Below are 12,270 nucleotides of genomic sequence, written 5' to 3' on the forward strand. Positions count from 1 at the left end.
CAAATCAGACAGAAGGCAAACTTTCAATCTATATTGTTATCACAAAATGAATACAATAAAAAAGTATGACTACATGGCAATTCAGGTTCTTCTTTCTCCTAAGATACCAATCTCATGCACATTCTTCCCATTCAGTTGACTCTGACCTCTGAGAAGAGCTTATATACCTTCATAGCTATAGTCTCAGTGTACTGTTTGCCTATGTTTCCTCCCTTTGGTGTTTGAAGCACTGAAAACCATCACCTACTGCAAATACTTCATGAAATTCTGCGCTGAAATGACCAAACCCCAAGTCTATAGCACTTCAGAAAGAAGCAATCTGCTTGCTGGAGCTTTATCTTTAAAGTTAAAGACACTTTAACTTTAAAGTTAAAGACACTACCTGAGACTGGTTGACAAAGCAGAAAGACAAAATGGAGCACTACGAAAAATTGAACACCAAGAATAAGAAACCTGCAGTAGTTTGTCACAGTGTGCCTTTTTTTAGCGCAGAAACACACTATGAGGATCTATGAACAGCCACACTTGTGAAGAAAGGACAGGTGTGAGGTAAGAAAGGACAGGTGTGAGGTGAAAGCTGAATCTCCTGCATATTTGCAGCCCTGCCTGCACCAGAGTCAGTATGAGGGGGAGCATTTGAAAAAAAACCTACAACAAAGCTGTTCATTTTGGAATTCAGAAAGAATACAACATCTAGCTATGACCATGCAAGAGCACCTTCCCCTCCTCTGCTCTGTGCCTTAAGCTGCCACAGTACACCACAGTTTTAGGCAGGCAGCTGCCAAGCTATTCTACTGTAAAAAAATTCCAGGTGAGATTCACTTGCATGTTTTAGATAAAGATCTGAAACACAGGAGGCTCTGTCTGAACATAAGGAAACATTCTTTTCCTCTAAAGATGTCTGAGCACAGGAATTAGTTGCCCAGAGAACTGGTGGAGTTGCCATCCTTGGACATACTCAAAAGCCATTTGAATACAGTCCTAGGCAATGAGCTTCAGGTGATCTGCTTTAACAGGGGGTTGGACAAGTTGACATCCAGAGGTCCCTTCCAACCCCAACCACTCTGATTCAATGATCAGTGCCAAAATGTACTTCTGCTTGGGGCTGCTCTAGTATAAACTTCCCTGTTCGTGCTCTTAAACGAATGCAACACATCTGACACAAACTCCTCCAAAGGATCTGCGTATTTGGTATCTGAAAGATACGGCAACGATATTATGTTTCATTTTCCATGTCTGAAACAGAGCTTGTCTGTCTAAATCCTGCATTACAACAGTTATCACTGTCCCACTTACCTTTGGAACAGCATTTGCAAATAGATGATCCAGCAGCCTAACAGAATCTGTGCCTTTTACTCTAAATTTGCCAAATGGTGACAGGTCAATCACACCAACTTTTTCCATAACCTGTTTGTGCTCACGACCCACAGGGTCAAACCAATTTGTGCGCCGAAAGCTGGGTCTGAAACAGAGCAGTTAGACACATTAAATACAATCTTAAAATTTTGTGCTCTTTTCAGCAAAATGTAGTCTTCAGTTTCTTCAGTTTAATAATCATCCAAAAGAGACAGACTTTCCTAATTGTAGACAGCTTACCCAATATTTTCTTTAGTCTAACATAGCTTAATAATTAAAATCCTTTAACATTTATTTAAGTTTAAGGTATCAAAGGCTTTATTTCTGAACAGCCAAGTGTGTCTCTTTATTCCTTTATGAGCCTCATTTAGATTGGGACTCCAGTATCCCTGTGGAAAATATTTCTTTGCTGGAAGCTCCCTGATGCAGGCAGGTAACTAGGTGGGCAATCACAGAGGAGTAAAAAAAAAAAAAAAAAAGAAAAGAAAAGAAGATCAGGCTTCTCTGTTCCAGACAACTAGAGAGAAATGAGCTTTTTCATGAAAACATTATACTATGCCGCTGATCAAATAATGAGAAATGGACAAAAATACGCTTTTATAATGAACAAGTTGTTTTCCAAGCTCCAGCTTGAGCTAGGTTGCTCACTGCTGTGCCAAACCCAGAACAGTTACAGGATACCTCGATGCATGTTTTGAAATGTCTGCATTATCAGCATAAAATGTACTCTAAACTATGGAAAAAGCAAGAATAGAAGATCTATCTAATATATAGATCTGTAGCTGAAATGAATGATAAATGTATGCTTCTCATTAAATTTAACTAGACTGGCTTTTGCTATCATGACAAAAAAAATAATCTTTCATTTACTTGTATCCAGTCTCATCTCCAGGTTTGTAGAACCAATGAGGTTGCTCCCATCCTGCATGAAAGCCCATTGAACATCTTGACTTTAGCAAATGATACAGCCCACTGGTTCTCTCTGTTGGTCTCCCAGCAAATCTTTCTTCTTTAGGGTAACCAACTAGAGGGGAAAAGAAAAAGACAAACAGAAAAACCTCAAAAGCCACGGCATGCTAAGATCATCAGCAGCACAGAAAACATGTATATAAACAGAGAAATCTAGAGGCAGGCTTTGTTGGAATCCATCTTCAGGACATAAATGTATTTAATATCTTCTTACCAATGTTATTAAAACCGTAAGATTCTCTTGCTTTGGCTGCTGTGTATTCTGTGGTGGTCCACTTTCCGTAGCGGTTCGGATCTAATTCTATCAGGTCAAATGGAGGTTCCCCCTCAAGGATCCAGTCACTGAGGTACTTTCCTATGCCACCAGCATGTATAATGCCATACCTTGAAAACAGGAAAAAGTCCTGCCGTGCCAAGTCTTTCATGTTTTGTTTCTTAAAATCAGTACTAAAATATACTACTAACACATACTGCAAACACAGACTCTAAATTATTTTACATTTTTCCCTCTTTTTTTTCATTTGTTCTGTTTTGTCTTGTTTTCCAAGATTACGTACTTATATTAACAGATATTTCTACTGCTCCATTGTCAGCAGCAGAATGTCCTCACTAATGTACAGCAGCTGCAGTGTGTGAGATTAAGCAAAAGCTCTTTCTTTAAAATTCATAATCATTTCCAGGGAATTAACACTCTTAAACAATTAATACTAAATAAAGTTTTCAAACTTCTGATGTCCATTAAATACACTTCCTAGTCATAGAATACCTCTTCTGTTTCAATCAGGTTTGACTAAACCAGATTCAGATTTAAAATCCATACTGAGACATTCTAGCAGCTCCAATGAGTATTTACATTCCAGTGACAAGAGCAACAGCAGCAAACAACACTACAGAGATTGCTTTAAGGAATTTGAAATTCCAACAGTACTTTTTAAATTGCTCCACAGGAAATCAGGGAACGTAGAGAAACTGGGGACAAAAATAGAAGACTTGTTTGCAATGGTGCCAGAGGTTGAGAACCACATTTTCTCACCTGATTTGCCTTCTCTCTTCTTAATAACAACTACAAAGAGAACTGGTTCCAGAAAGCTTATGCTAATAAAATAAACACGTAGAAATTTCTGCTAACAATCTGTAGCAAAAGCCTGTCCAGTTTCTACATTAGTGTGTGAAGAATCAGACTGTACAGAAAATATCTTGTCAGACACCTACATTAAAGGAACCACCCTAGACAGCAAAGGTAGATGTTTAAAAGTTATAAAGTGATAGATTTTATGTTTCTGTACTTAAACATTTTGTACACAATTCTAACTATCAGAATGCTTGATATCTGGACATCCATAGGGAAAAACGTGTGAAACTTGCTCCTGCAAGGTTACAGAAAACTGGGGACACAAACTTTGTTGTGCTGCAATATGTGCATGTTGCTACTCAGTCTGTGTATGATCAAACAGTACCTCTGATTTGACACTGAAATGTTTAATGACAAATAATCATTAATACCAAATGATTTAAAACTTTTTGGAATACCTCTGTTGAATTAGTTTGCCATATCTGAAAAAAATTGTCAAAATATCTTTCTGCCTAGGCAAGATGTGAAAATAAATTCTTAGTTAGTTGTGAAATGTTCCCATGAACACAACTGAAAAATCCTTGGAAAAAAAGTAAGTCTGTTCAAAACCAAGTTTAGATTAACACGCAGCAATTAAATCATAGACACTCACACAGAATAGAGAAGCTAAAACAAACTTCAGTTGCTGCTCATCAACTTTGCATTCTGAAGTCTATCCCCTCCATTAAAGTAGGTAAGGATCTTATAAAAAAACCCGAGGAAATCATTTCATTCTAATGCATATGCATAAGAAGAGTGAATCCATAATATCAGTAACATTACTTTGATATAGTGGAGTCTTAATAAATAAAAGAGAAATAACAAACTGAGTACATGAGGTAATTCTGCCAAACACACCCTGTGAGGCAGTTCAGCAAAAATCTTCAGACTCAGCACAAGCTTCTATCACCACAGCTGATGCAGTAAGGATGACTGCTTGTAAACTGCCACTTTGCAAGTGTTTCTGGTGTTAATGCAATTAAACAACTCTTAATTATTCATGGGTATAAGCTTTATGAGCATGGCTATGATGCCTTCGAGTACAGCTCCAGTCTTAGCCAGTTTAAGCCTCCCTGCACCATTCACTGCACCCAAAAGCAGAGGGGAACAACAGCAAAGAAACCACTGCACGATTGTGAGTGCTGACAGATCAAACACAATGAAGGTTTTTAGCTTCAGATGAAGACTGCTGAGCTGATGGCAGGGTAACCCCAGGAGCAAGATAGCACAGGGGAGACTGCCCTGCTACTACAGGTACAGCCCTGCACCTGGGCTGAGTGCTCTCTGTACTCTGCAGAGCTTTGCAGCACTGACTCTGCGCAACCCAATGATTTTGGTTTGATTTTACATTGCACAGGATGCCCAAATCCCTTGTTACCTCAGATAATAGGGAGCTGATTGTATTAATACATCCACTGCAATTGTTCTGCACAAAAATGAAATGTGTTGTTCAGGGGTAGGACATTACAAGTAGCTGTGAAGAGTGGTACAGTGTAGTAATCTCAGTCTTCATATGATTTAGAGCAAATTTCCTTAATGAACACAAATTGTCCTTCTCTGGTTTTTCTTCTCTCCTTCCAATCCCTGACAGATTATCTCCCCATTGTTCCTGTCACATTCTTGTGTCTTACTTATGAGTTCCTTGCTTCTCATCCATTTCCAACTCCTTCCATTCCTTTTCCTAGGAAATCTGAGTCTGCACACCATGGTCCCCTTTATAATGGCTTTGTCCCAGGTTATGGAATGGTTACACTGCTTTGAATTAAACTTTTCTGATTAAAATCCTAGCCTAATCTTGTTAACATTTTCAAAGCTGTAAGTAAATAAAAATGGGAAGCATTGAGCAACCTTAATAATAAATAGTGCTACACAATCTGCTAACTATACTTCTTTGCATGTTAAAATGCCTAGCAAGCTGCTAATTTTAGATAATAAAAATCCTCTAATCTAACAGCACTAAGTCCTCTGTCACAATGTCCCTGCTAGTTGACTGTGAGATAAGGATTTGCTAATGCACACAAAAAGTTACAACACTGATAGAAACACTGCAGTGACCCAGAAGCACAGAACAGAGAGTCAAAAGTCCCTGAAAAGCAGACAAAGCAATCCAATGATAGCCACGTAATTGTGAGCTGTGTACTAAACATTTAGAGATTAATCAAACTCCTGAAATAAGCTGTTTAAAGAAATTTAACCATGTAACACTAGTCTTCAGTTTTTCATATAAAGAACTTTGATTCTGCTTCCATTAACACCAGTGAATTAAAACATGCTCCAAAGTCTGGCCACAGAGTAATGAACTTAAACAGCCTTTTTGGTGAACAAGGTCTAGGCAAACGGCTTTTGTAACTGTAAGTTCTGCAAATGTTACTGAGAGATAACATTATTTTTTTTTAAATCCAAGCAGCAAAGGTGAATACCTTTCACAATGAATCATTGCAAAATTACCAAGCCTTTTTATTTTGAGGGCCTCAGAAAGCATGTTAGTGATACTGCCTTATCTTAGAATCTGAGGGTTTGTTTGCTTTGGAATGAAAGAAAACTGGAAAAAGCTGAGCTGGATTTTGAACAGCAAATTAGGCAATTGGAAAAACAATGTAAACAGAATGTATTCAATAACATGCACCTGGAATTGTAATTGGTTCATTCTATCCATCTTGACTCAATGGTCAAACTAAGACAATTAAAGAGATGTCAGTGAGTGTGTTACCACTGACTCCAGTGCAGCCATAATAAAGAAGATGTAAATCGTGTTCAAGGAAAATGTCATAATGGGTGGGAGAATGACACCAATAAACCACTTGTATCTATTTTTGTGCTGTCCTCTTCGTTTGCTTTCTTCCAATACCCAGCAATGTAATTTTTCAGCTCAACTTTCACAGTCAAAAACATGACTGGGTTTGTATCCCTTGAGCAGTCAGTCACACAGCATGCTGGTCTTCTGGTTAGTATACCTTCAGTTCTTTACCCAAAAATTAATATTTCACATTAAAAGTGTCACAGATATTTGCCTCCAGATTAAAAGGAGGAAACAAATTAAAAAAATAGTTAGAGTTATGAAGAAGAAGTGAGAGAGAAGGATGAGCATACATTATAGAGATTGTGGTAATTAAGACTATTTCAAATTACATTTTAAGCAAAATATGTGCAAAACAATGGCCAAATCAATAAAAATGTACAAAGGTTGAGTTGACTGCCATTTTTACAATCTGACAGACAAACAAAAGTTGTTGGAAAGAACTTACTCACCCGAAACCAATAGCCACCCAGTAATTTCTGACACTCTGATGTGGTCCCACCATAGGAAGAATGTCTGGAGAATAGGTGATAGGACCTGCAATTGTGTTTACGATGTCTGCTTTTCTCAAAACGGGGACCATTTCCATAGCAGCCTCAATATGCTCCATTATTCTGTCTAAATCAGACTCAAAAAGTTCTTTTCCAAAACCTGCACAAATATTTGACTCTTATTATATACTCACACTAAAAACACATACATTTTAAATACAGCTATGCAATCTCTCTATATGAGAGTTACATGGAATTAAACAGTGTGTATGTTCAAGCCTTTGCCACCCTACACAAGAAACATAGTGTGCAAAAATCCCTAGTTACCTACAGGATCGAGTTTATTTGTCACTGCAATTATAGTATCCTTTATACATATTTGTTTAACCCTAAGGTCATGCAAATTCAACAATTTAGTAAAAAGGAAGTGAAGGAACACAGAAACTTTCTTCTACATTAATAACACCCAATTATTTTTCTCAATATGCCAATAATTTGAGAAGAGGAAGAAACATACTTCCTGTATATGCTTATCATTTCCATTAAATCATGTGAATTATTTCACTCCTCAGTCAGGGCTCTAAGCATTGCTGACCATCATTCTGTAGAGGCACTTGATGCTACTGGAGGCAATAGGTTCAGGAAGCTGTGACAGGGCTATCTAAAACTGAACAATGTTGATTGCTCTTTCTTAGGAAACATGCATTTTTTTAAAACAGCAATACTATTGACTTAGTATAACTTTTTGTCTGGAAGTGAAGGGAAAGCTGGAGTCTAGATATAACACAGCAACTTAAAATTTTTTTTTTTAGTAAGCAGCTGTATGACATAGGATATTTTTGTATTCTATACAAATCTACAGCTCTCTTGGACTTATTTCCAAGCACAGCATTTTGTCTAAGACATGCCTTTGCTGTTCCTATTTGACAATCACATTGTCCTGCAGGAACAGCAAAAATCCAGAGCCCCTGTCAGTATGCTGGAGAGAACTGTAACTTAGAAAAAGTTATTCATTCAAAAAAGGCTACATAATGCAGATTTGGTGACTGCATCTAATCACAAAGCACAGCCACCTCTTCAGAAAGTAGGCTAATATTATGTTGTAGATGTGTATGTTGTGCCTATTTCAAGTAGGTTTTTCTTATGTTACATTTGTATTTCTATTCTTTCATTATTAGAGTTACAATTATTCTTTGAAAAAAGTTTCTGCAGTACAATCATGCATTGCAGATATTTTGTATTTTCCATCACCATAACAGCCTGGGATTTACACACATTGAAATGTGTGCTAGTGCTCATCAAGTTTAAAGATTTAATGTTCTTAATTACCTGGTGGGACTCCATTTGTTACCCATGAGTCCTGCAGCTTCATTTTCTCCTTGCTTTCATATGGACCAAATAAAAGACCATCCCTTTCTTGCCTTAGATAATATGATCCTTCTAAGTCACGAATCACAGGCAATTCTGTTTTTAGGGCTTTCACTTCAGGGATAGTTGATGTCACAACGTACTGATGATGAACAGGTATGAGAGGGTGCGGCAGGTCAATCATCTTGCCTATATCACGTGCCCAGAAGCCTAGAGAAGAAAAAAAAATCAAACCCAACATTCGAACATTAATTTAAGTGAATAGACAGTAAAATATTTGCAGGAAACACTGTGCTTTTATATGTGACATTTTTTTCCCCATACTTGTAATTTTCACATTATTTTTCATATTATCCAGCATATTTTCCCTCCATAATTCCATGTCCTTTTTCCTAATTATACTATATATTATTATAGCACACACATATTAAAAAAATATAATTGGTAAATTATAAATCAGGCTTAAATTAACAGTTGCACAAACCCCTTGGTTTATTTCAGTAAAGTAGGCCTCCAGTATACTCCTAGCAAAGTCAGAGACACTTAAAAACCAGAATACATTAGCTTACACCATAGGTGTTAATCTAGCCTCTTACAATCAACCAAAGGAGTTAGTATGCTTTCCCAAGACAGCAGTCAAGTCCTAACACCCCAAGAGAGCAAGGAAGTACTTTCAGACAGCTAACCTCAAGAATTGGAGTTTCTCTCCTCTTTCACACGCATCATGTGATTCATGTTAATTATCTCTCTCACACAGCAATCAATTCATTATATATAATGTTCATATCAGAAGTTCTGATACAGATTGTGACTAGCAAATGCAAGCAACAATTTCCCTGCCTCTGAAACTGGCTCAAGATCCTTCACATGTACCATGAGGCATAAGTTAAAGAAGACCTAATTCTTCTTTGTTAAGGTTAAGCTGGTAAGACACATTCACTTAGTGAGATATTTGTGGCAAAGTCAAGGAGTGGAAACCACTTAACTACCAAACCCATTAATTTTGGCTCTGCATCATGGCTTACATCTGCTGTGAGGCTGGAACATAACAGTATTGGGAATTGGACAGATACACCTGACTGGAATGGCGGCTGCTCTAAGAAGCTTTGAATATCCCTCAGCCCCACTCTCCTGACTCTTTAGGGAGCAGAGGTCTCAGGAATGAAGGGGGGAAATTGGATGAAACAGGAGCTTCGGGGGAGTCTGGGAGGGAGTGCTGGGAAGGGCAAAATGAAAGAGGAAAGAAAGGTAGCAGGGCCTTCCAAATAAAAGGTTACGTGCCATATGGCACCCAGAAAACAATGGTAGGTCAGCCTAGTTCTTGTGCAACCAGCTGACTCCAAACTGTTTATGACAAACTATCCCTAGCAAGATTTGCTACCTAACACAGCTACCCCTTCTCCTGGGACATACACTTCATGTTGTCCAGCTTAACATGCAACTTTTCTTCCTTTTTGCTGATTACTTGTCTTAACTAAACATTCTTACCTCTCTCTTCAATTCCAAGACTTCCATTCCACACCCCCCAAGATCTGGTCAAAGTTTCTCAGGAACCTGAAGGCAGCAAAAGGCACAAATGATCCTGAACAGCCTCACCTGGGACTTCCACCCACACTCCTGCCTATGGACACAGGTCAGCTGTGCTATTCCAGGTCACCTCAGGTCCTTCAGAACCTGTCTGAGCTGCTTTGATTGTAGGTGTGTGCAGCTCTGTCACAACCATGCCTGTGCCTGACCATGGAAAACATTGATCCAGACCCTGATCCGTGGACTACTTCTCAGCTTGACCTCAGCTCAGTCTCATCTCCACAATCCTGCCTGTTGATTACTGGGCACTATTCAACCCTGGTTTCTGTCACCAGGCCTGTTCCTGACCTGTGGTCACATTCTTGGCTTGGCCTCCGCCTGGCTTCATCACCATGGATCTGACTGTGTTTCATCTCCACAAGCTTGTCAGGAGATCTGGACTGTGGGCTGAACCCAGCTGTGGGTCCTGGGCCTTCCCTGCTCCCTTCCCTGTGCCCTATTGGACAGAACCCTTACTGGCTCAGCCAGCCTTGTAACCATGCTTGGCTCCCTGTTCCATCAGGAGCAGCTGGCTCACGCCGCTTGCTGACATTAACTTCAAAATACATCCTCTCACCTCTGGCTGGCATAGCTTAAAGCCAGGGCAATTTGGAAAGCTGGATTGGGCTATGGTGGCCTTGTGCTATTCCCCCATGCCAAAAGGGCTGTCAGTCTCTTATTTAATATTACAAACCAGCCTCAGTGTCTAACACCCATGGTTTTTACAAATGCAACATTTCCAACAAAAACGTTTTCTGTGGTGACTCACTCCACAATTGCTGATAGCCACCTGAAGCAAGGGAGCAGGAAATTCAGCATCACCATCAAGAGATCTGTTCAGTTAAAAGCCCCTGTCCAGTCAATACTGTCCAGTCAATACTAGAAACCAGCACCTGTTGCTCTGCCATTATCATATGTAAGGCTTTTGTTTCTTAATGGCACCCTTACCACTCGGAGGAGACTCTCTGCCAGAACACTTGTTAGGTCAGTTAAATTGGCTCAGGGATGATCCTGCCGTAGTTGTATACAGTGAATGATCCAAAACATTCTTTAAGACTACTGAAACATGACTTATGTTCCCTAGTACAGAAAATGATGAAAATATTCTAATAAAACTGCATTTCTAGCACAACTGTAAGGGTTTACTTCACTACACATGACACACACAAATGTGGATTTAAGTGGAAGCTAAAAATCTTTAGGGAATGTCTTTTGATTTGGGCAGTTTCCTATTACCTAAAAATAAAACTATTAGGTAATGTCAGCTAATAATCCACAGAGGAGAACAAAAGGTGAAGTAGCAGAAAATTAGGTCTTTGAAACCTAGCTTTGTTTCTTTCAGAAAAATAGAAATTTTCTTAGCCATGAAGTTTGCAGAATAACATTACAAACACAGCTGATTTTAAAATGCTTTTGAGTAAGAGGTTTGCTTAAAATAAAATCTTCAGTATTGTCTTCTAAAAAAAGTCACTTACAGTAAGTGTGTATTTAATTGCTTAGAATAACAAGTGATATTTACTAATTGAAAAATATTACAGTTTCTTTAAGGTTTTTGAACCATATGCAAATGTATTACAAAACCGAAAATGGAAAAAGGAAGAACATATTCTCTGAAGCAGAATTCTAATTGGAAGCATATGTCAAGTCCTATTACATATGGTAGAGATAAATGAATTATGTCTCTAGGACATTCATGAATATTAAATTGTAAAGACTGCAAACACCTGATCCTGAAATATTTAGTGGTTATATTCCTTAGCATATCTGCTGAAGTATGTAACCTGACTATCTCGTTTTTGAAAATCTCCCACCACTACTTATATATAAATGATTGTATACAGTGTGTAGATGTCTGAAAGTATGCTTATATACACACACCCACACCGTATATATAAACTAAATTCACTATTTTTGCAGACTAATCAAACATTACATTATAAATAGGCTGCAAATCACTTCAGCAGGCTCAGTACCAGTTAGTTCATGTCAGGGATTATTTATTAGGCATCTACTTTCCTTCAAAATGGGAATCTCACATAAGGAACAGCTTAAGATTGGTTGAAACTAGTTTGTTCCAGTTCCTCAGCAGATGTCAGTTGTGGGGTGAGGCGGGGGAAGAGAGAATGTAAAGAGCCTTCTGATGTATTTTTTTTGCAACATGAGCCTAAAATATGAGCTCTGAATTATACCAGTCATGATCTGTAGTGGAATGAGGCAAGGCTGAGAAAGAGAATGAATGTTATCTGAGAAAACATTTGTAAGAGATATGTGTTATACAGTATTGATTTTACATCATTAGCCAGAGTGTTAAGCAATATGTGCTTCAAATATTCATTTTGGCTGAACAGTTAACTACACAGGAGAAATAAGTAAATATATTGTTGATTTAATAAATTATTAAATAAAAAAATACTTATGAACAGTTCAGAAGGGTGCATTCTAATTTTTGCAAGTGAACTTTGAAAAGCATTTACCAAAAAACTCTGCCTAAAGTCAACTTGATACATAAGCCAAAGAAAGATAACTACACTATGAAATTGTAAGAAAATTACTACATCTGTGATATTTCATCCATCCATGCAGAGCCAATAGTTAGGAATAATGAGTGCCTA

The 12,270-nt window shown here is 38.1% G+C and overlaps 1 protein-coding gene across 1 annotated transcript in view; it reads right to left on the reverse strand.

The window, feature by feature from the left end:
* Window positions 1-12,270, reverse strand: part of DMGDH (dimethylglycine dehydrogenase) — a 39,151-nt gene that overhangs the window by 15,669 nt on the left and 11,212 nt on the right. The window contains exons 6-10 of the mRNA XM_027671354.1: window positions 8,054-8,302; window positions 6,686-6,884; window positions 2,540-2,709; window positions 2,227-2,380; window positions 1,297-1,462 (exon numbers count right to left, since the gene is read on the reverse strand). Of these exons, the coding sequence (XP_027527155.1) occupies window positions 1,297-1,462; window positions 2,227-2,380; window positions 2,540-2,709; window positions 6,686-6,884; window positions 8,054-8,302 (938 nt within the window). The remainder of the gene's footprint in view (window positions 1-1,296; window positions 1,463-2,226; window positions 2,381-2,539; window positions 2,710-6,685; window positions 6,885-8,053; window positions 8,303-12,270) is intronic.

Source organism: Neopelma chrysocephalum, unplaced genomic scaffold (assembly GCF_003984885.1).
Source record: "Neopelma chrysocephalum unplaced genomic scaffold, ASM398488v2 Primary Assembly neopelma1_97102, whole genome shotgun sequence".
NCBI classification, from domain to species: domain Eukaryota; kingdom Metazoa; phylum Chordata; class Aves; order Passeriformes; family Pipridae; genus Neopelma; species Neopelma chrysocephalum.